Source organism: Xenopus laevis, chromosome 1L (assembly GCF_017654675.1).
Source record: "Xenopus laevis strain J_2021 chromosome 1L, Xenopus_laevis_v10.1, whole genome shotgun sequence".
In the NCBI taxonomy this organism is placed as follows: Eukaryota; Metazoa; Chordata; class Amphibia; order Anura; family Pipidae; genus Xenopus; species Xenopus laevis.
Window position 1 is genome coordinate 47,732,557 of NC_054371.1, and position 25,880 is coordinate 47,758,436.

Genomic DNA, 25,880 nt, shown 5'->3' on the forward strand with positions numbered 1-25,880 from the left:
CGTCTCCCATAGACATACAAAAGCAATATAGGCCTTGTAAAAGACGTGCAACTTTAAGGGGAAAGTTTTCCTATGTACAGGTATCCGTTATCCGGAAACCCAAAAAGTCTCCCATAGACTCCATTTTATCCAAATAATACAGCTTTTAAAAAAAAATGATTTCCTTTATCTCTGTAATAATAAAACAGTAGCTTGTACTTGATCCCAACTAAGATATAATGAATCCATATTGGAGGCCAAACCAGCCTATTGGATTTATTTAATGATTTTCTAGTAAACTTAATCCATAATCCAAATTACGGAAAGATCCGTTATCTGACCCCAGGTCCCGAGCATTCTGGATAACAGGTCCCATACCGGTATATGGAATTTCTTTCCCTTCCTACACGTTCCTGCATAATATGATGTTGTTGAGTTAAAGTTGTTTATATTGATATGAACTAAACCCTAAAAATGAATGTGACTAAAAATGCCACATTTTATATACTGAATTTATTGCACCAGCCTAAAGTTTCAGCCTGTCAATAGCAGCAATGATCCAGGACTTCAAACTTGTCACAGGGGGGTCACCATCTTGGAAAGTGTCTGTGACACTCACATGCTCAGTGGGCTCTGAGCAGCTGTTGGGAAGCTAAATTTAGGGGCCATCACTAATTATCAAGCAGAAAATGAGGTTAACCCGGTAATAAAAGATGATGCTACAAGGCTAATTATTAAATTCTGATGCTAATTGCACTGGTTTCTGTGCTGCCATGTTGTAATTATCTGTATTTATTACTAATCAGCCTTATACAGTATTACAACATTTATATTTTATGTGTACTGTATATTGTAAGTCAGTCCTTAAGCTCAGTAAGTAACAGCAGCACAGAGCATGTGCAGTGAATCAGCAGAAAAGAAGATGGGGAGCTACTGGGGCATCTTTGGAGACACAGATCTTTACTGCTAAAGGGCTGTAGTTGCCTTGGCCTGGTACAGAAGTTCAAAACATAATGTACAACATTTCTAGCTACTTCTTTAGTTAGGTTTTAGTTCTCCTTTAAGCATGCCTATCCCATAGTGTAGTCCCTGTATTTATAAATGCACTGATTATCATTTATGCTAAGAAGCAGGAAAACGTTTCTGTAGGATTATTAAAAAAACGTTTGGTGATATAAGCTCTACAAATGTACTGGCAGACATGATTATAGGACTGATGATAGCACCCCTGCAATAGCAGCACCAGATCAATACAAGGGACCTCGGTTGCACTTCTCAATGACGGGCCCTTGTAATACTTAGTTTAACATATAAATAAAGTAACAGCCCCCACGCGTATTTCAAGCTGTGAATTATCCTGCTAGCTTCATTAAAATGACCAGAACTGAACTACATAAAATAACAGAACATAAATAAGACCGTAAATAAATAAATCATTAAAAAGCATACAACAGCTCTACACAGTTTGTTTTTCTACATTTTACAAAATCAAAGCTGACACAAACAGGAAAAAAAACAAAACGGGCAACCTTCATTAAACCTTTACATGAAACCCTTCACTGATAGGGATCTACAATCGCCCCTTAGCACTGAAGGGTTAAATAACTTCATATTTATCACACCTCATCCCCAAACGTCTTTTGACCTTACGAGTATATCACGGCTTGTTGGCTAGTAGTCTTTAATGCAGTCAGAGTTAGTGTGTGTGCTGCCATGAACCAGTTTGCTGGGATCCAATTTAATCTGTTCTTGCTAACACAGTATACTTGATTGTCATTACACAGTCACATGGAGGCGTGGTTTGCACATTTAAATCATCACCAAAGCAGTGAAGCCGTGCAGAGTTTCACCTAAAGCTTATATAACCCGATTCATAGTTGCCATTTCCAAGACAGATGCAAAATGCTCCATCTCTTTATTATTCAATAGCTACATGTATATGATACAGATGTTTGAGGCGGAAAAGCTGGGACATCCCAATTAATCGCAAAGAGGGACTCGGTTGGACTAGGGGACAGGTTTGCATTTAGTACAGACTTTGCTAAGCAGCCAAAGGCCAAAACCTGACACCAAACTACTGTACAAGGTCATTTTGATCAATGGAATTAGGGCTGGACAACTTCCACCTTCCAACAGTCGAAGACGAAGAGTTATAACATGAGCACCAGCCATTTTTAAAGAGGCTGTTCACCTTTCAGTTTACTTTAAAAATGTTATTAGAATGTCTAATTCTAACCAGTTTTTCAATTGGTCTTCATTATTGATATTTTATAGTTTTTTTTTAATGATTTGCCATTTTCTTCAGACTCTTTGCAGCCATCAAATGGGGGTCACTGACCCCATCTAAAAACAAATGCTCTGTGAGGCTATAAATGTATTGTTATTGCTACTTTTTATTACTCATCTTTCTATTAAGTCCTCTGCTAGTCATATTCCAGTTTAATATTCAGTGCATGGTTGCTAGGGTCATTTGGATTGTAGCTATTGATTAAAAAGCACAAATATTAAAAAATGAAAACCAATTGCAAATTGACTCAGACTATCACCCTCTATCTATCATACTAAAAGTTAACTCAAAGGTAAACAACCCTTTTAAAAGATGTGGAATGTCCAAACAGAATTGCTTTCCTACCTCTTCTATTCTAACCACAACCTGGCTCACAAAGGTTTATTTCAGAAGGAACCTCCTCCGTCCTCATGTCCATCCCCTCAGTCCAACCTGTTTATCTTTTTATTGGTTTAATTGTTTTCAGAGTCTAAATCTGGAAATAGATTTGTATCCAAGTTAAGTAACCGGTACCAGGCACACTGTTGTCTCACCACTAACAAAAAAGTAGAGCTTTAGAGATTCCCAGCTTTTGGCCTTCAGCTGTTCTAGCACTAAAACTCCCACAATCATCAGGCATCCATTGGCTGAAAGACTACTGATAGGAGAGTTTATCTGAGACAGCTGGAGGGCTGAAGTTTAGACAAAATGCTAGCTCTGTTGAGTCACAATGGCTACAGTGTATGTTACGCCCTACTAACAGCAAAAGCTTTCTGCATAATACACACACAGAACTTTGTGAGTGATGCAGATATCAGCTGGCTTTTTGCAAGTGTAAAGGGAAAGCAATACCAAAAATAACCCCCCCCCAAAAAAAAACTAAATAATTTTGTTGTTTCCCATTTTAATAATAATATTAATAATAATAATTTAGTGGCCAGTATGGGGAAGACAAAACAAGGCACTTTAAGGAAGTAGGAATATATTTCCCACCCAACAACCAATACAAAATAAAGAAGCCTCTTGTGCAGAATAATCCCTTACTGATCTATGAGTGAACCATGCTAATGAACATGGTGTATTTCATGCTGGATGATTTTATCAGGTCCTTTCAATGGCTACAACTAAACTTGTAATAATGTCATGTTGCTAGTTAGAGGAAATGATAACCAGCAAAATGAATGACTTTAACATTGATCAGAATTCTATTCTAAGCACTTCTGCATATTTTTTTTTAATATTCCAAGATATAAAGAAAAACGTAGACTAATAATATAAGCATGTTGTACCACCTGCTGATCAGTAATGGTGAATTATTTGTTTAATGGATAAACGTCCTTCCCTTTTATGACATGAGCCCATTGAGTTAGGCTTAGGAAGAAAAGGTGCATAAACATAGTCTGAACATGTATGATGAATGAAAGGAATGGTGCATGGTGGTCTGCTGTTGACTCTTAAGTACCACTTACCCAACCTCCTTAGGCTGGCAGAGTCAAGCTGGTAATTCACTGTCAGATCTGCTTGTTTAGAGAATTTTCCAAATGAGCTGGGAGCAATTTTGGGATTGGGTTGATGCAAATGTTGGCCAATAACCGTCTCATACAGTGGGGCCTATGGCGGTCCGTCAAACCTGGCCGATTAATATGTGGGCAATTTTTGGCCAGATATCTCTGGGGCAGCCGAGCTGGTGGGTCCCATACATGTGGCAATAAGCTGCCAACTTTTTTTTTATTGGTCTGTGTATGGTCACCTTTCTTCAAACCTTACCTTGTTGCTTGAGTCAGTAATGGATTCTGAGAATTGAAGTCCCAGAGTCCATCATTTCAGCCAAAAGGGAGGAGGGGAAATGGTCCTTGTGTAAAAATAAATATATATTTAAGGCAGTTCAGGGTTTATGCTCCTATATTTACATTAGTCATTATATTAGTTCAACTCAGCTCGGTTGACTGCATTTTTTTGGTAATGCTTTTCCTTTAGTTCAAGGGTGACTTGATACTTCACTATAATCGCAATGGTAAGGCAGCTATACGACTACAATCAAATGGAACTCTTCTTAACAACAACACAGGCAACTGGTTCATGAGGCAGCCTTTTAGTTTTGGAGAAAGGTTTTGACTTTAACAAGTCAGTCTCTGGCGCAAAAAAAATAATATTTATACATACACACAAATATATATATATATATATATATATATATATATATATATATATATATATATATATCTATCTGGTTTGCCATTTTCACAGTCAGCTTACATGAAGAAAAAAAAGAGCGAAATCGATTGCTATATGTTGTATCTGCGAGCGCAGCGACACTTACTCCAAACACCCAATGTTTCTTTTACAAAACATTAGGAATACAGGTTTATAACACATATAAACTGTACAAAATTACCATGAGTGTACCAAATTAGTCTACTTTGGTTGCATATTTTTTTTTCTTTTACATTTTGGTATTTTTTCTTATATGTATATTAATTCAGTAATTTACAAATCGATTGGCTAGAGTACAAAAAATATTTTTTTTCCCATAAAAGCAGATATAGCTAGGCTACAAAAAAAAAAAAAAGTTAATCTAAAAAAGATGGAGGTTTGGAAAAATACAGCTATAAAAAAAAATAGAATATGACTATACATCATCGGCTGACAGGGATGGTATGCTGATCTTTGCTCTTGTGAAGTAAGCAATCTTCTCCCTGCAATAAAAAGGAACATTTTGGTTACATGCTGATTTATTGCTTAGTACAAAAACAGCACGACCAATTAAAGGAACGGTAACATCAAAAAATTAAAGTGTTTTTAAGTAATGAATAAAAAATGTACTGTTGTGGTTTGCTTTAGAAAGACTATTATAGTTTATATAAACAAGTGTAGCCATGGGGGCAGCCATTCAAGCACAAGACAAATAGTAGATAACAGATAAGCTACGTAAAACCACATTGTATACTACAGGGCTTATTTGTTATCAGCGGTGTAACCTGTGCCTTTTCTCCTTTTTCAGCTTTGAATGGCTGCCCCCACAGCTACCCAACAGCATATATATATATATATATATATATATATATATATATATATATATATATATATATATATATATATATATATATATATATATATATATATGAACTATAGTAGAGTTACTGAAGCAAACACACCAGTTTTACCAGTGCATTATATTTTAATTGATTTAATACTCTTTCATTTATTGGTTTAACTGTTCCTTTAACTGTCTGGTGCAGTTTTCCCCCTATGTAGACTGCAATGAAGATACTTGTATAATAAACAAGCAATACAACTCCAATCATTTCTGCAAGCGTTGTCTTAACAACATTAAAGGAGTCATTTAGGGGCAGGTGGTAAGAGCAGGGCTTGCCTGTGCCTACTGGAGTTGTGCTGTGCTCCATGCGTGCTCTTTGCACCGTAGCACTTTGGCACTAGTGCCTTGGAATCTGTAAATGGCTCCTTAAATATAGCAGCGATCATTTACAATGGCAGTGGGTGATTGTGCCTATAAGTGGGCCTTCATACTTGTGCTATGCTCCTATGTGCTTCTTGCCCTGCCTTTGGAGAATAAAACATAAGGTGCAGCATGCAGGGACACAAAGGGTCCTGTACTTTCCACCTGCTCTGTGCACTGCACCTATAGGCATCCCCTATGCACCTGTTGAACTGTGTCATTGCAATTTGCACTAGTATATGAAACAGATGCAAGTTTTGAGCTAGGATTGACACATCAGATGCAAGCTGTGAAACTTGAAAATATTAAATGGACAAAGACAAAGAGCAAACTTAATAGTGCTAGAAAGTTGGTGAAACTGTTAATGCTGGGAGAGGTATAAATCAGTAATGTAGTAGCAATGCTTGAGTGTACGACACAGAGAGAGTCTCACCTGAATGACTGAACTTGAAGAGGCACCTTCTGGCTCTGTTCTCTGAGCCTGCAAACATCTTTTGAGGCTTTTCTCATCAATTTTTCAGCATTCAGACCTTGCTTTTGTTCCTCTTTTGACTGTTCAGCCTACAGATATACAAAACTGCTTAGCATGCTGTTAAGACATTGCCTCTCAGATACAAAAGTGTATTGAAGAAGGCACACAACTCTTTCCTGACAACTTCTTTCTGCTCAGTACGGGAATGCAATACGTTATGGATGGATGTGTAAACAAACAAAAACTCAAAGTGATTTATTTAGTCAAAATCAATTCGGTGTGGTCCAATCTACTGGAAAGATCAGATGAAGGTACCTGCTTAAATGGGCAGTGTAACCCCCCTTTTCGAAAAATGCCTTTTGTTTTAATCACAAATGGTTTTAGTTATTTCTTGAGCTTAAAGGGATTCTGTCATGATTTTTATGGTTTACTTTTTATTTCTAAATAACACATTGCAAATAACTCACTTTATGATTTAAAATTTTATTCTTGAACCAACAAAGTTTTTTTTTTTAGCTGTAACATTGTGTGGTGGCAGCCTTCTCAGTGCATTGTGCCTGATTCTGAGCTTTAAAGGAAAACTATACCCCCAAAATGAATACTTAAGCAACAGATAGTTTATATCAAATTGAATGACATATTAAAGAATCTTACCAAACTGGAATATATATTTACATAAATATTGCCCTTTTACATCTCTTGCCTTGAACCACCATTTCGTGACTCTATCTGTGCTGCCTCAGAGATCACCTGACCAGAAATACTACAACACTAACTGTAACAGGAAGAAGTGAGGAAGCAAAAGGCAGAACTCTGTCTGTTAATTGGCTCATGTGACCTTACATGTGGTCTGTATGTGTGCACAGTGAATCTTACGATCTCAGGGGGCGGCCCTTATTTTTTAAAATGGTAATTTTCTATTTATGATTACCCAATGGCACATACTACTAAAAAAGTATATTATTATGATAATGGTTCATATACATGAAGCAGGGTTTTACACATGAGCTGTTTTACTCAGTATCTTTTAATAGAGACCTACATTGTTTGGGGGGTATAGTTTTCCTTTAAGAACGAGTCAGCACTTCAGGATGGAACTTTGAGACAGCTATTGTTTCTCATCTTCTCATTGTACTTCAATACAACCCAAGTTGTGCTCCCTTACCCCACTTAGTGGTAGACATGAGAATAGCACCCAAGCAAAAAATGCAGGGTTTTTCCTGCTTGGGTGCTATTCTCATCTCATCTGGGGACAGTAGCAGCAGTGCTATGAGCCCATGGAGGCACTATCAGTTCCGGCAGCTGAATTCTTCAGCAGAGGTGTCAGGTAGCTGCCTGTTGTTCTGTTGGTAGGCTGCTGGGGGGAAGGGGAATGGAGGGTGGTCATATCACTCCTACTTGCAGTGTGGCAGTAAAGAGTGACTGAAGTTTATCAGAACGCAAGTCACATGGTTGGGGGCACCTGGGAAATGGACATAATGTCTAGCCCCATGTCAAATTTCAAAATTAAATATAAAAAAATCTGTTTACTTTTTCAATAAACTGATTCAGTTCAGATTTCTGCTGCAGCAGCACTATTGATTGAAAAAAACATGTTTTCCCGCTACAGGGAAACTAAAGCTATTCCATGTTTGGTCCTTGTGAGGTCGATAATTAGATTACATCAACCTGAAAGCTAGTTCAGCACACGCCCTATTCATTGCACTCAAGTTGAAAGGGGGGTATGCTGCTCTTTTTAGGTTTATGAAGCACAGAGATTTATTAATAATTTCTTCACTGTGTTTCCAGGCCGGCCAGTGTTTTAAAGATTTATATGTAAGTAATAAATTGGATTTTTTTTAACATACTGGCCTCGTAATCCACCTTCTATCTGTTTTTTTATGAGACACAGAGATTATCAGCAGCAGTTTATGAAGCGGATTATTAATAGCATATAATTAATCTCTTTTTGAGCTGTGCAAGCTGTACCTGTTTTTCAGCCAGTTTCAAGAGCCTTTGGAAACGCTCATCTTCCAGTACACATGGCGGCAACTCTGTCTCTCCTCTGGCCTTCATCTCCTCTAGCCTCTGCTTTAGGTCTCGTAGAGACTGAAGCTCGTCATTGAGCCGACTCTGCCTGGTAAGTGATGCTTGAAGATCCAGCTCCAAGTCTAGAGAGGTCCTCTCACGGCATTCGTGCATAGTTCTTCTGGTCATCGGCTGGCAGATGGGCTGTTTACAGAACAAATATGTCTTTTGTTAACTTATTAATGATGCAGTATCTAACATGGGTATCTGAAAAAATATGGTTGCTGTGTCTCTACAAAGATGTGTCCATTAAGACACTAAATATGGTACCTCCCACTCATAAATAAATATATATATTTGATGTCCAACTTTACTCATCTGACAGAACACATAGGGGCACATTTACTTAGGGTTGAATACCGAGGGTTAATTAACCCTCGATATTCGACTGTCGAAGTAAAATCCTTTGACTTCGAATATCGAAGTCAAAGGATTTACCGCATTTCCTACGATCGTACGATCGAAGGAAAGATCTTTCTATCGAACGATTTTCCTTCGATCACAAAATTGTTAGGAAGCCTATGGGGACCTTCCCCATAGGCTAACATTGATGTTCAGTAGGTTTTAGGTGGCGAAGTACTTGGTCGAAGTTTTTTTTTAAAGAGACAGTACTTCGACTATTGAATGGTCGAATAGTCAAACGATTTTTAGTTCAAATCGTTAGATTCAAAGTCGTAGTCGAAGGTCGAAGTAGCCAATTCAATGGTCGAAGTAGCCAAAAAAAACATTTGAAATTCAAAGTTTTTTTTTCTTCTATTCCTTCACTCGAGCTAAGTAAACGTGCCCCATAATGTAAGATCTTAATTTCAATACCATGGATCACTGATGCTCTTGAGTTGGCTGTAATGGAACAAGAATGTTAGCAATTTCTAGCTTTGCACATACAGAAATAACCTGCTCTACCTGTGACTGACAGCCATATATTCTTGTTCCTACACGACTAGCATAATGAGGTGCATTACATGGGGTTCACCCTCTCAGCATTTAATCTCTACAGTCACCCAGAGTACCATTAGATTTCATAGGCATGGAGACTTCTTGTAAGGTTTTAGCAGCTCTAAAAATATTCTTCCAGATAAGGAGAAATTGCTTGCCGGCTGGTTTCCTTGTAAGATCAGGAGAAGATGATCACTGGGTGGATGTTTGAATATCAGTGTGAGATTTTGTTTTTGTAGTATCACAGCAGGACTGGCACAGCTACAATACTTTATTATGAAATGTGTAAATGTCTACAGTGTAAGCACTGAATTAAAGCTTCATATCACATACCCGCTTCACTCTCAAACTCCGTCTCTCGTTGGCATTCCTAATGAATGGAGACTTTTTGGCGAGGGTAGAGCTGTCACTGTCACTTCGATTCAGCTGTGGAGAGAGAATAACATACAATATGCATTAAACAAACATTAGAGGCATTATTTCTGGCCTGAGTTTAGGCTTTTTTTCCAATGATCCAAGACTGAAAAATCCCCCAGTTATCACCTCCTGTCGTCGTGCTTGCATGGAACACTGAGAATGGCTGATCTTGAAAACAATGGCACAAGGGGCCCATTTACTGTAAAACAGCTCACAGTGCTCTTCTATGCAATTGGTAATAATTTAAAAAAAAATTAAATATTCAAGATATTACGCTTATTACAAAGCTAAACAACAATAACCGCACCATCTGCTGGTCAGTTCTTCCAATCAACCAACAGACGGCGCTGTTGCTTAAACTTCATGATATTATTATTAACATGTATTTATATAGCTAACTGTAAAAATGTTTTGATATCTTCAAAATTAGAAAAAAACCCAATGTAAATTGTGAAAGTGTTCCAAGTGCACTTTTTTAATTTTACATTCATTTTTATTGAGGGTTTACAGTTCCTTTAAATTATTACAGATATCTTTTGAATAGATGTAAACTTTACAAAACCAAAGTATCACAACACTAGACCAATGGGATACAAAGTACATACAGTATGAAATATTAAACTTTATGGGTCTCACTGAGAACATCTTTTGATAATAACTGATGTAATAACGTCTTTAAAACAAATACAGGGATATACTGCATTGAGCGGTTATTGTGGGAAGGATTACTATAAACGACAGCTTACAGCAATATCTGTAGGAATGCAGAGATTGCATACAATGATGTTGGTAATGGAAAATAAAAGAGCTTCAACTGGGAAACAGCCATCAACATCAAATGGAAGATGACTGAAAGAGAAATCTAAATCTGGATCCCTTGACTCCCTTTATAACAATTTAATATCATTACCTTCATACTGCATTTAGTTTTACATGTAGGAAATATTAACATAAATTCATCATTTTTGTCTTGGATAAAGGAAAGAATCATTTTCCAATAATAAGCCTGTCAGTCTGGTGTAACAGTTGCCCTACACTCCAGACTCTGAGGCTATTACCCTAACACTAACGAATACGGGTTCACTGGGAGGGTCCACCATGTGTGAGGACCAGGGTAGTCAACACCCCTTTAAACCGACCCTAATCCCGGTGAATTTCACCTCTCAAGCAACATTTTGAAATTGCTTATATTTTGTGATATTGTTTCAGCTAAGCTGCTGCTTCTGGCAGTAGCCTAAAGCAATTTGGCCAAATATGTGTAGGCACTTATCAGATGAGATATTAGGACCAGGGTGCAGCAAGCTTTATACATGCCTGTGTTTATAATGTAAAGGGGCCAACACCAAACACATAAAAACTAAACAGCCTGTATCTATCTCCCTACATCCTAGGATACTCTTCATAAGGCCAACTACAGGAACATGGCCCACCTACCACCTGTCATGGTTTGGCAGAATAGCGGCCGTCAAAATGACGTTATTTTCCAAGACTCCTATATATTTTCAGGACGCTACCAATAAACTTCCCGGAAAAGCTAGCAGCCTCCCTTCAAAAAGGCTATATAAAACTTTATTTGGGGAGTGAAGAAACCCAGAATTAAAGCGGCAATTATGACAAAACCAAGTCGCAGGGTGGTCTGGGGGTACCTAACATTTAAAGGTACTACTACTACTAGCAGACTAAAACACATGCCCCAACAAGAGAGCCGTGGAAATAAATTGATAACAATGTCACAGCCCTACTACACTTAGCCCACTTATTTTGGATACCCAGGGCATCTAGGTCCGTTTCTATGGCTCTCCTACCTCCATGGCAGTAAGCATTAGACCTATGGGACAACATAGCAATCAAAATGAAATTAAGCACCTCTAACACCAGATACAGAATTACTTTCTACAACCGGGATGCACCCCTACAAATTTCAGACCCTGGATAGCGGCAAACATGCTCACTCTCACAGCTTTCTCCTCTGACCAGACAGTTTTATCATTCCCACAATGTAAGGAGAACCATGAAATTCCACAAGTGCAATTTTGCTGTTATTTACAAATTAGACACTATGTTGAATCCAAGATTAAACCCAAACAAATCAGTCCCTCACGTCCTTCGAAAACATGTGTCAAAAACGCTCCTCCCCGACACATTTAATCTCATTCGTATATTTCTGCTTTGCATCAGACAATACAGGCTTTTACCAACCATACATGGGAAGAAGAGTTAGATCTCATAATTTCGGAAAATTCCTGGGCATATATATGGGACACGGCTAAAAAAACATCCATAAGCAGTTTCTAAGGAAAGGGCAAACAAAATCATAATTTTGCTGGTACTACACTCCCACACACATCAGCAGACTCAGTGGCAACCCAGACCTCTCCTCCTTCTTCAGGGGATGTTGGGAATGTGGTCCTTCCTACACACCTGGTGGACTTGTACAGTATATATATTTAAGTAAATAATGCCCTTTTACATGTCTTGCCTTGAATCACTATTTCATGTCATGGTCTGTGATCATTTGACCAGAAATAATGCAGCTCTATCTATAACAGGAAGAAGTGTGGGAGCAAAAAGACAGAACTGTGGGGGGAAAGTAAAAAAAAACAAAGTTGCAAATAAAAATGTGCATGTCGCAATGTAATATTCTTCATTGCGCTTTTCTTGCATTGCGAATTATAATTGCAAATTGTGCACCTTTAACACCTGCTTGAAGGGGGTGTAAACATTTGGAGCAAATGTAACGACTTTTTCATTAAGAAGTTTTATTACATAAACTGCACACTGGTGCAAACTATAAAATTTGCAATCGATATCCTACTGTTGCTAGGTCGAAAGGCAAAATTGTTCACTTTGCAAACGATTTTTGCATTAGCAACCAATATTACATTTCCCCTTGGTGGTCTTGGCTAAAAGAAGGTGTTTCATTCTTCAATTAACGGACACTCTCAAACCACGATAATACATAATAAGGCTTTTTAACTGTCACTTGCTACTTCTATAGAAGATGTATGAGATTCGTGCTTTCTGTTTTACTGATAAAACCTTGTATCCAAGGAACATGGTGGCAATTAGTAGCTGAGGCAGCAGATCTCCTGGCAAGAATCTATTGAACGGATACAGCTCTATGAAGAGTTAACGCCGCTGCATATGATATGAGAGGCGTGGCCTAATCTCAGGGCAGATAATGCAATTTCTGGTCAGGATCCAGCCGGTCAGTTTACAAGAGGAACATATGATTATCAATGTCTGATTGATGTTTCCGGCAAATTCATTGAGTAGGGGAGCTGGTTCATTGTGATTGTTCCCTTAAAATGAATGCAGATTATCTGCTGATATTTGATCTATATACCATTAGTATAGCCGATTTATAAGCTTCCTGGAAATGATGGTTTTCTAATGTGTAGCTTGCACAATGACTTCTACTGAGGTGGTGTGGGTATATGCCAGGGACTGTAATGTGAGGAATCACTTAGAGCTACCGGCTAATGTTTTGTAATTTCAAGAGCCAGGGCTTGTCATGTCAGTTGTCTTGACTAAATCACGGCCGGGATCATGAGCCATAATGATCAGTTTCTTAAAAATAAGAAATATGCAAAGACTTACTGTATACTGACTTTACAGCCTCTCCTCCAATTAGCTGTAATGGGCCAGAAACAATAAGCACAGTTGGCCTTTAATTGGGCAATAAGCACACAGTCCTTTCCAGGCAATATCATACAATAAATACAAGTGTTTCTAGTTATCTTTGCTATTTTCATATATGAACCATAACCGTTATTGTCACAAGGCATTTATGCATATTATATTTTTGGCTTACAGTTTGCCCCTTTTCAGTAGGAGCTAGTCCGCAAATGTTTTGGTTTTTTTAAACAAGGTTGGACCTGTAAATGTAAATAACTGTTTATAACAGCAATCAAATTGAGGCTATGCTTTTGTATGACTGGGCAATGAAGAAGCCGCATGGCTGACCTTATGCCAACTTTAAAATGAATGTATTTTGTAGTACCCACCTAAGTAAACTGCACCGTGCATAAATTGTTGTCATAAATTGTCACACACCTCTTTATTGCTTAGTGCAAAATATTTGAAAACCAAGTTCTAATGTACTGAATACTTCTCAAAGCTCAATGCTGGAAACAGCATAGCTGGGGTTAACCTGGTAACCACCACGAACAGCCCATGGAATGCCCACAGTGACCCCCTATACTAGGGTATATACCCATACTGACCCCTAGTGACACTTCTATAGGTAGCAAATAATACTAGAGGTTTATTTCTCAGCAGACAGCCAAAGGTATTTTACTTAGTCTAACGTGTGATAGAACGATAAAATATTTTCATTGCATCCTTACCCTACATATATATTGGTTCTTCTCTCCCGGGGAAAAGGTCTGAGAGCGAACAATCATGCTGTTTCGAACAAACGGCCGTTGCCTGGATCCAAGGTTAGCTCTCTCTTTTGGTCGGACTGAAAGATTTTCCCGAAGTGCTTCTTCCGTATTAGTTTCCTTGTCCACCTGTCATTGGAGATCAAGGTAAAAAAAAAAGATTAGCTTTTCATGAATAACAGATACCCAGCATAGTATGCTCAAATACTAGCCTGTCTAACAAAGACAAAGACTTCATGATAATACTGAGGTTTAGGAGGCAACTTTAGAGGTAAGAATGTTCACTGTTAGTAGGCTCTTGCACCTCATTGGTTCTGCAATGAATTTCATATGATTTTAAAAGAATGTTCTCATAATGATGTTGTTGGAAGCCTGGACTGGTTTACACTGTGGTTTTGCTTATGTTACAGTGCAAGGGAAACTACTGTTAAATCAGGCACTAATTCTGCATCAAAGGGTATTTTGTAACGTACACACTGTACCGAGTTCCTTTTTTGTCTTTTTACCTATTGTTTCTAGGGATGCACTGAATCCACTATTTGGGCTTTGGGCAAATCCCCGAATCCTTTGTGAAAGATCCAGGCCGAATACTGATCCAAATCCCAATTTGAATATGCAAATAAGTGGCAGAAAAGGAAAAAGGGGGAAAAAAATGTTTACTTCCTTTTGTTTCCAGCCCGAATCCCGAACTAAATCCTGGATTCAGTGCATCCCTAATTGTTTCATTAATGAGCATGAACTGTCATCCTAAAGGGCTTCCCTTGGCCAGTCAGAATCACCGTTTCAAGTCAAATTATTGTATTATTAATATATGTTATGCTATTTTATTAAGCCTGTATTTATGTCAAGGGTTTCCAACTTGCAGCCCGTAGCTTCTAGTGAATTACAACTTTCAGTAGCGATTTAGTAAAATTAACTTCTCTGTAAATATGCTTTTTGATAGGAGGTGTAAATAATAATGTGTAAACAATGCATTACTCCAGCATCAGTACTGAAAGTTACAGTTATAACTTACTCTAAGATGGTATAGGATGTATTATCAGAAATGCTTGGTGTTTACTGGATAAGGGATCTTTCAGTGATTTTGTATGTTCTAGTTTCTCTAGACCAGGGATCCCCAACCTTTTGAAGCCATGAGTAACATTCAGAAGTAAGAGGAGTTGGGGAGCAATACTAGTATGAAAAATGTTCTTGGGGTGCCAAATAAGTGCTGGTTTGGTTGCCCCATGTGGATTGTCAACCTACATTGAGGCTCTGTTTGGCAGTGCACCTGGTTTTTATGAAACCAAACTTGCCTCCAAGTCAGGAATTCAAAAATAAGCCTCTGCTTTGAGGCCACTGGGAGCAACATGTTGTTCATGAGCTACTGGTTGGGGACCACCGCTCTAGACCCACTATCCAATAGCAGCCAATCACCATGTAGAATTTATTGGTCTGCTGTTTAAAAGCAAATATCTTAGTTGCTAAAGGTTAGAAGGCCTGGATTAAACTTGTATTTGCTATAACATTGCCTCATAATTTATTTAACAATAATATGCTTTTTTGTTTATGGAAAAACCTGGCCAGTGTGAAAACACAAAACCTGCATTTCATTGCAATTATTTTATTCCATTAAAGTAAATGCCAATCATATAAAAAGACAAGCCCGAGTGTAATGAAGTGCTGACATGGGTAATAAAGAAAGGCCTGAACAAGCTGGGCACAGGAATATTGATGGGTGTGCTGCTATACATGACAAGGGTTAAAGCCTCAGAACTTTACTCCTGGGGACATTGCCAGTCAATAGCTCGCTGAAGGGAGTTGGCATTTGCAACAGCTGCAGAGATGGGGATTCATTTACAATAAGAGATTGGATGGTTATTTTCCTAAATAAACTAATATCGCTTAAACTGATATTTACCTTGCACAATAATATGATTCTCAGCTTGTACTTGGCTGCTATTTGAAGTTAAACTGGGCAAGGAAATGACAGCATCTAGTGGAAAAAATAAAATTCTATCTGGCTAAAAAAAACCCCGAGCAGCATGGTAATATTCAGTTATGATTTAGCCTGGTCTCACTGTGTGTAGATATATTATGATGCATGCACAGTGCATTGCAGGGGCGAGCTTGCCCAGGCAGTGATCCTCATTACAAGGTTGTATTAGTTGTGTCAATGGAAGGGCTCCAATGAAAATAAATAGGATTTCAAGAAATCATCATGTGAATAAAGAAAGCACTGTGTGCAAATATCCAGCTTGAGACCCTCTTGGCATTTTCAATTTATCAAAATCTTACAAGTTACATTATTTCCGGTAAGCAATAAAATCTTGCTGCTCTCTGGCCAAGAGACATAGCTGACTGCAAAGTATGCAGCAAGAAAAACAGAGAGAGGGACAGATGCAAAACGTACCAGAGTTGGAGGCTCAGCTTGAGGGAGAGAAGAAATCGCAGAGTCCCAGTTACTTGCTTCTTCATAAAGCTCTTGGGATATCTCTGCCGTGTCAGAGGACAACTGCAAAGGCACGGCGTAGTATTCACCACTCAGCAGCAGGCCTGCCTCCTCATGTTCCTCCAGGGTGCCAAACGAATCTTCTGGTGCCACCTCTGGCCTTGAAACATAAATATAGACAGTGGTCAATGTAAAACATATGCATATGCATATATATATATATATATATATATAGTATTAAACTTCTGGAGCACACTTTTATTCTGTTTTTTACACACTAAGAGGTTCAACCCCAAATAGGATTTCCCAAAATTCAGATCCTAAACTCTTGCTTTTGTGTTTACTTTCTGCCGTGAAGAACCAAAGAAATAACACTTATAGGAGTGTGCCAGATTTTAAATGTTGAAATATTGTGATGTATAAAACATACATTTCTATAATGACTGTATTATTACATACCAATCATCACCAGGACATAACTGTTCCTGATTGTCATCTTCTTCTTGGGCCAGTTCTTGCTCCACTGCTTCGAGCTCTGCAGATGTCCTTTCCAGCAATGCGGACACTGCATCCTAGCAGGCACAGAGAGGTGGCAATCAGTATAAAAGGACAACAATTCAGAAAGAGTGATAGTTTCTCTTTACAATCGCTCCTATTTTTTTGAACCCCTTTCATTGCTAACATGAGGTAAACCAAAATAAATGTCTGTATTGCCTACATTTTAGAATTCTATTTTTGATAAATAATTTCCTTTTTTCTCTGAATTAATAAAACAGTACATTGTACTTGATAATAACTAAGCATGAATCCATAGTGGAGGCAAAACAATCCTATTGGGTATAAAGTATCTTTGCGCAGACTTAAGGTATGGTAATGCAAATTACGTAAAGATCCCTTATCCGGAAACCACAGATTGCAGGCATTCTACATAATCCTATACCTGGACCTATAAATGTTGCATACAAGAACACCTTTGGCAATGGAAGAAAAAAAATTCTTAAAATTAAACCATATCAAATTACTGCTGGCCGCTTAAATGGTTATCTCAGGCATTTCTGAACTGTAGGGATGCACAGAATTCATAATTGGAATACCAAATCCCCCACAAAAATTTGGCCAAATATTGACATGAATTAGAATCCTCAGTAACAATTTACCGGTAAACTAGATACGGACTAGTTAATTGATCTGTTATAACTGTTAAAAATTGACTCTGTTGCTTTCCGGGTTATATTTTTTTTCCTGTAAATATTATATTGAATAAGAGTAAAAACCAATTAAAAATTGTTAAAAAACAATTTAAACTGGAGAAAATTCAACACTAATTCAATGGTCCTGTTCATGAGCTTATGGGTTTGGCTGAACATTTAGGAATGGTCGATTTGGTGTATCTTTATTGGACTGTGAAGTCAGTTGATGCATCAGAGCTGCTTGGAATACCAAAATACAGCAACCGTTACACAAGACAAGGTGGGGTGATGATCGTCTGCTGAACCCAAGGTGCAATGTCACTAAATATATTGAAGCCATTAGGAAGAATACCCAGCATACCAGATCCAAAGCTGCTGGGAGGTCATTGCTTGCATTCAATATGGATTTCTCAAGCTGCTCCTTATGAAGAGGAATGGTTCTGGAAGGCAGCAAGGTATACCACTGAGTATGGACATCATTAGAAAAGGAGAAGTCTGCCAAGCTGATCTGCATTCCAGCCTACAAAGGTTGAAAAAGAAGAGTTATTTTGCTGTTTTTTGTATATATTTTTTTGCTCCCTTAAGCAGTCGTAAAAGCTTTTTCTTTTTTTCCCCAACAACTGAAATGCATTTTTCACGTTTGAGACAATTTTAACAAAAAACCACCCAAAGTGCATTTATAATACATTTGATCGGGACTTCACACCGCACAGGTCAAAAGGAATAATTTGTATTTTCACTCTTTTTTGCTAACAGACATGCTACGATCGATAAAAACAGAAACTGGGTTCATGTGAAGGGAACCGATTCCTGTTGCGCATTATGCTGTGCTTACGGCTATCCAAGATATTCCTGTGGAGCACCATTCTGCGCCGCCGGATAATCAAGATGCCGCGCAGCAGCCTCACCACCTGGAGCCCATGTTATCTAAGCAGTGTTCTATACAATATTTATTTTACTAAAGAGACCAGAAAGCAATTTAATGTAGTCAAATAATAAGTCCTTACAATGGATGGTTTCAGGAAGTACAGAACCTTCCTAAAGCTTTCATTACCTAACCTTGGTCTGTGATTGACAATTTTTGTTAAGTATAAAAAGACATCTGTGACTTGCTAAAACGATGCAATGGGCATTGGTGGCCTAGGTGGGACAGAAAAACAAAAAGTAAACGTTTGATCAAGTCCTTTACAAGGCATCTATAACTCAAGCTGATGCTAACGCTAGTGTTTTTGGAAAGGATACTCATAGGCTGGTGTCTCCGCAAGGTCATAGAGAAGCACGCTGTACACATAATTACAACCCCCTCCCCAATTTGATAAGATAATAGTAGACATTTTTTTGCAGGGGTTTGTTGTTCTTGGTACAGTTACCTTCAGGTGGGCATTTGGTACATGGTTCTTACAGTCTTTCATAGCAACACACTATGTTATATACTAGGTCAGTGCCAGGGGCATAACTACAGAGAAAGCAGACCATGTGGCTGCAGGGGGGCCCAGGAGGTATAGAGGCCCTAATTCATATACAATTTGAATAAATATTGGTAAAACAGGTCAACCACTATAGACATTTTGGGTGCCTGAAAAATAATTTCTAGTTACGTTACTGGTCAGTGCTGTCCAATTTCTATGGTACACAGGGACAGAATTTTTCTGGCTAATGTGGTTGAAGGCCGATAATGGAAGCCAGTGTTGACCACGCCCTGTATTTAAGCCACACCCACGTTAAACCACACCATGATCCAAATAAATGGTGGTAGCAGATGAAAAAACCAAATAGTTGGTGCTCACTGCAGGAATATCACTCATATGTTTTTCAGCATCCAAAATGTGCTGAAAAAGTCTACCTCGGGTTATACTCCGGTCAGCGGTACCCGACCCAGAGTAGCTGAGATTGCAGTCACTTTTAATCATTCCTATACCAACAGTTCACTTGGGGAGAGACTGCAATATCCCACAATGCCCTCTGTTGGTTATATGAAAGAATAACAGTGCGCCCTCTGTTGGTTATATGAAAGAATAACAGTGACTGCAATATCACACAGCGCCCTCTGTTGGTTATATTAAAGAATAACAGTGACTGCAATATCACACAGCGCCATCTGTTGGTTATATGAAAGAATAACAGTGACTGCAATATCACACAGCGCCCTCTGTTGGTTATATTAAAGAATAACAGTGACTGCAATATCACACAGCACCCTCTGTTGGTTATATGAAAGAATAACAGTGACTGCAATATCACACAGCGCCCTCTGTTGGTTATATGAAAGAATAACAGTGACTGCAATATCACACAGCGCCCTCTGTTGGTTATATGAAAGAATAACAGTGACTGCAATATCACACAGCGCCCTCTGTTGGTTATATGAAAGAATAACATTGACTGCAATATCACACAGCACCATCTGTTGGTTATATGAAAGAATAACAGTGACTGCAATATCACACAGTGCCCTCTGTTGGTTATATGAAAGAATAACAGTGACTGCAATATCACACAGCGCCCTCTGTTGGTTATATTAAAGAATAACAGTGACTGCAATATCACACTGCCCCCTTTGTTGGTTATATGAAAGACCCAGGGGGTCTAAATAAAGAATATGAGTTAAATCCATTGCTATAAGGATGGCAGTCTTTTTTAATATTTTAGATGTTTTTAATGAGGTATCTACTTTTGTTTTATTTTCTAGTGGCCATCAATGATTGTGCAAGTGAAACAACAAAAGCTAAGTTAGTTTATAATGTATACATTGTATAATTTACAACTGTGCTGTGATACAAAGTAGTTGATACAATGTATCGATTTATTATAACCACTAGAGGGCATTGCAGAAGTGGGTATTTAAGGAAGTTGTGAACCTGTATGTATATACTTTGTCAGCTTGAGAAAGGACCAGGAGGTCCGAAACGTTGCTGTGCCAATGTAAAGTGCTAATAAAGGCGGTTTTATTATCTGGGAGTGCTGCAATATTTTGTGGATTTTATATGAAAGAATAACAGTGACTGCAATATCACACAGTGCCCTCTGTTGGTTATATGAAAGATTAACAGTGATGGCAATATCACACAGCGCCCTCTGTTGGTTATACGAAAGATTAACAGTGATGGCAATATCAAACAGCACCCTCTGCACATGGTAGTGGGACAGTGGGACAATGCACACAGTAATCCGTTTGGCAATTCTCTGTCACCATCAACTTTGCAAAGAAGTCCGGTTGATCGCTGGGGGGGTCGCTTTGGCAGAATGTGTGCTGCTGGGAGACAGGGCTGTAGTTGTATCTAGGCTTATACTAGAGTCAATAAGTTTTCCCAGTTTTCGTAGGTAAAATTAGGTACCTCGGCTTATACTCGGGTCGGCTTATACTCGAGTATATACGGTAAGTTATATTAAGACATATCCTTAAATCTATATGTCTCCTTCTCTGCTGGGGATAACACAGCACCCCCAGCACATGATTGTTTGCCCTTAGGGACCCCTAACATCAATTTCCAAATTATAACAAACCCTCAGAACAAATACTAGCAGGCTCATGTCCTACAGGTAGAGTAGGGCAGGCAGAGTATGGCACACACAGGGAGCATAGGGCATGCAGAATAGAGCAGGAGACAGGGAAACCTATCAGGTCCACTCTAAGATGTGCTACATACAGTGACACAGTGCTGGTGCCCCTCCAGCAGTTTGCATGAATATGAACAGGTGAACAATGTGGGCAATTTCAGTCTGGGTCTGAGGTGTGAACAGTACAGGGCTTTAGCGAGTGAACAATAGAGGTGTCACAGGTCTGAACAATGCAGGGTGGATTACAATGCAAAATCTTGCTGTAGGAATTTGAGGTGTAAGCAATGCATGGGGTCAATTAATCTCAGTACTGATACTTTTCAAATCTTACCCAAGGTAAAGTCACAGCAGGCAGACTTTCATGTGTGTGGGGGGCACACAAGGGGGGGGGGTCCAGCCCACTGCCGCCGGTTGGACAGCACTGTACTAGGCAAAAGTATCAGATTTTACAGTGTTGGAGTGGGGTTTCTGAATGTAGACACAACCTACCTAAGTTTTATCTGCTTGGCCTGCTCTACCCCTGCTTATGCTTATGCCACACTAAGGGGCAGATTTATTAAGGGTTGAATTGAAAATTTGAATTTTCTAATTTTTTTTATGGTCAAAACTGTCCAATTTGACTAGGGAGTTATCCAAACGTAAAAAAAAAAAAATCAAATTTGATTTTCGAGATTTATCATAATCTGGCTCTTTAAGAATTTGAATTCGACTATTCACCACCTAAAACCTGCCGATTTGGAGATGTCTGTAGCCTTCCAAAAAAATTTGGTTGAAATCGAATCTGGTTCGAGTTTTCGGGTCGGTAAAATTAGTCCGAGTTTAAGATATTCAATTGTTTTTAATAAATAACCCCCCAATCGAATTTCGAGTAAAATCAAATTCATTACAGTTATAAAAAAAACTTGAATACGATATTCGATCCTTGATAAATGTGCCTCTAACGAATAATGTATCCAACCTCCGTGGAATGCTTCTGTTTGATCAGTGGACCATTGTGGAGATGGATTAACCTTATACTTATGCTTATACTGCCGGTCGAGAAAAACCCTAACCCAACCCCCAAGAACCCGAACCTGACCCTAAGCCGATGTGCCTATTTATTTAGTCACGCCTGCCCCAACATCACGGTAGGGGCGGAGCACACACGCATGCCACTATATAATAAGAGTAAATAATATATAATCTGTTTATACTTATTGGGTTTGAGATGATTAAAGCATATGCATGGATTCTTCTTGGAATCTAAAGAGTGGTTTCAAACTAGGACAACACAATGTGTTAATGTGAAATTAACTAGAATATAAAGTTGAAAATGTAGCTCAAAACATACCAGGCAATCTTCTCGATGTGTTCTGCCAACAGAGCACACGTCCACTCTCAGGGTTTTTTGCTGCAAGGCAGTCTGTGAAATGGATACTCGGAACAGCTCATTAAATAAGACAGACTCAGTCGCAGGGTAGACTTTGGTCCGGAAGAGGCAGCTGGTATCATTCGAGGACGGAAGGACAGCGACTCGGAAATATCTGCAACAAACATAGCATTGTACATTGTGACTCAAGCGGACACAAGAAAATATGGCAATAGGGTTTTATTTGGTACGTCACACCATTGTTTGTTTAAATACATAAACAAAATATCTATCATATTGTAGAAATTCATATGGCAATTCATTTGCTTATGTTTATTGAATACATATTACAGTACAGGAACTAGGTAAGTTATAGAAGACCAGATATGAACAACATAAAAACCCCAACCTCACTCCACTGGAACAGCAGTTTATAGAACATCCAATAGAGCTCCCAACCAAAAAGTTACCAAGGTTTAAACTCACAAATTATAAATACGCTGACAAATACACACACAGTCACTGGAAAAAAAAGGTGGCTGCGGTAATTATGTGGCAATAATAATGTACAGAAACTAGTTAACATTTACCCATTCATAACTGGCAACACAGCCTCTACTGGCAGTCAGTGTGTATGGCTGACAAAAGTGATGTGCAGATCAGGAAAAACTGAACCTGGCCCTAATCTGCAAAACCTTAACCCACAGCCAACCTTAACCCTAAAAGTTTTGCCATTGTATGACCCACATCCGCATATTCTCGCTCTGTACGCTTTTCTCTACACGCCCCTGGTTCCCACACAGGGAATCTTTGGGAGCAGTGGTGGAGTGTATTCCCCAGTCTGAAACGCACCCAACCCTAACCTGCTACAGTTGGCCAAATGTCAACCCAAACCCACCTAACCCAACCCATGAGTCACCTCGGGTTTCATGTCAACCCAAACCCACCTAACCCAACCCATGAGTCACCTTGGGTTTCATGTCAACCCACACATCGCTAGAGAAAAACTCAATAAAAGTATTCAAGCTTTTTGCCAGTCTCATCCAATTATTTATAGACACCTGTTATTTATAGAGGGGGTGGGTGGGCCTGGGTTTTGAAACATCTAATTAGGGCACGTCTTTGGGATAAAAGGCAGCATTTTTCATTTTGACCCAATAGTTTCTCATAAGCAGGAATGTAAAACCAAATGAATAGCAAGTAAGGGTCCTAATAAAAAACTACAATTTCTCAGTAGTTCAGTGGTAGAGAAGTACAGCTCTCAAAGTTATGTAATCAGCAGACACTTTTTGAGATACCTTCTCAGCTCAGAGTTCTGGCAAAGAAACTGCAACTTTACTATACAAAATATAAGTTGTCATTTGTGTGGACCCTTCACCCAACGCCCATAGTAAATAACAAACATAACTGATCTGAATAATAGAAAAATTACCCATAAATAAAACTGAACTGGTTCTATGAATGGTACAAAAAAAAGGCTTTCAGAGTGCTCTGCGAATACATTGTATAAAAATCAAACGTGAAGTGAATGTTTTCGGCGGAGGTGCGCAGCGGGATAGTGATTTGCAAACCTCTAAGAAATGAGGGCGTTCTAATGTCTGTGTCAACAAGTACATTTCTGTGTCCCAGCACAGTCTCCTGAGCACGACATGCCAGGCAGCTATTGAAGAACTTGCATGGCAATTTCTGTAATGCCGCTGCTTTCATAATTTGAAAGCGCTTATGAGACTTTTAATCCTCGAGAAAAGGCGAAAGAAAAGCTTATGTAGTTGCAATTAGGGAAGGCAATATCAAGATGAAAGAGATAAATCAGACATCAACCAAAACAGCAGTCTCCATTGTATCGCATCCCTCCCCTTTGAACTTTTATATCTACTGGAACAAAAAGTACTCAGAACTTGAGAGTAAATTTTCTATTTTAACTTATAAAGGGAACTGGTGCTCTCTTCCTGAAGGTTGATTCTAAACGGAAGTCAATGTGAAGCTGAGCAATCTCAAGTCATGTTAACTGTTTCTCAGCGCTTGTGCCAGTGACAAGAACCTATCAGAACGGGGGGCGTTTGCTGATTTCATTCTATCACAAAGAAAAATAGGCAAAGCATTTTGTTTACAACATATGAACAGAACTGAGAAATAAATTGGTAGTTTATTCTTTTGGCAAAAACATAACTAAATAATATTCCCCAAAGTCATTGTAAAGCAAAGCAGCATTCATTTTGATGTATTTATGGAAACAAATGATTGTAAAATTGCTGAGAGTGCTCGTCTAAGCACCTTTTACAATTTACATAACATTTTCTATAGTTCTCATGATATTAGCAGTTTATAGACTGTTAATATAATGTGAATGTGAAACAATAGCACCACCTGTCGGTCATTTGGATCCTCAGTTGCACATAAACGGCTCACCATATTCACTGGTTGCAAACGGCTGGTGTAGATTTAAAAACAATTTTATTAGAAATTAACATTTTCACAAGACGCTGTTTTCCAAGGAATTTAATTTGTGCCTGACTGTCAAAAGTTAGCCAAAATGGCCAGCAGGTGGCGATATTGTTCCAAAGTAATTATACTTGAAGCTTACAAATTGCTAATATCTTGAAAACTAAAAAACAATGAATTAAAAATTACACTCTGAACAATTGTATGTACATTTTTTTGAGTGTGTACATCTCCTTCATAAATATAGTAAATATGCTTTTTCAAATGTGACCTGAATAATATTAGAGGCCCATTTGCAGGTTCTTGCAGAAAGACCATATGGTAGATAGTTACATTTTAGGGATATGCATTCATAGTGTGTTCACATATAAAGAAATCCTGCATATTTCAGGGTATATCAATATATTCAGTTTTTTTTAAATAAATTACCATATAAAATGATCTCTCTTGTTTTATATTGTATATTTACATCGTAATTTGTAACATGCTTATAAATAAAACCCAATGACAAGTAAGTAATGGAAATGTACCTCCAAGTAATAATGCAGTTAAATCCAGGTGTTGACTATTATAAGTAGGGCTTTCCACCTCCCAGCATAGATTATTTTATACAGGGATGTATATTTTATGTATGACCGAAAATCTTATGTATCCTTATGCATGGGAAGTGCTAAATTAGCTGCTTTGAAAATTAAATCTTTAATCTATGCTCGGCTTCTAATGGATAAAGGAGCAACTGAATGTTGGAAAGTAATGCATTTTGTGTTTGTGCCTCTACTATAAAAACATAGGCATGAATAAGACCAGTTACTTCACAAGGTGCCATCTGCTGGACAGAATTGAAATGTACCAACTGTTGTAGCTGCATAAATTGCTCCTTACTGCTATATATGGACTTACTGCCATGCAATCTGGCCCATTAAAATACACTG

The 25,880-nt window shown here is 38.4% G+C and overlaps 1 protein-coding gene across 1 annotated transcript in view; it reads right to left on the reverse strand.

Moving 5' to 3' along the window:
- Positions 1-2,507: 2,507 nt before the first annotated feature.
- wwc2.L (WW and C2 domain containing 2 L homeolog) overlaps positions 2,508-25,880 on the reverse strand; it is a 102,429-nt gene continuing 79,056 nt past the window's right edge. Inside the window, exons 15-23 of the mRNA XM_041589108.1 lie at positions 22,489-22,681; positions 17,962-18,120; positions 16,870-16,982; positions 16,372-16,570; positions 13,944-14,108; positions 9,511-9,603; positions 8,143-8,385; positions 6,136-6,263; positions 2,508-4,941 (exon numbers count right to left, since the gene is read on the reverse strand). Of these exons, the coding sequence (XP_041445042.1) occupies positions 4,875-4,941; positions 6,136-6,263; positions 8,143-8,385; positions 9,511-9,603; positions 13,944-14,108; positions 16,372-16,570; positions 16,870-16,982; positions 17,962-18,120; positions 22,489-22,681 (1,360 nt within the window). The 3' untranslated portion in view covers positions 2,508-4,874. The remainder of the gene's footprint in view (positions 4,942-6,135; positions 6,264-8,142; positions 8,386-9,510; positions 9,604-13,943; positions 14,109-16,371; positions 16,571-16,869; positions 16,983-17,961; positions 18,121-22,488; positions 22,682-25,880) is intronic.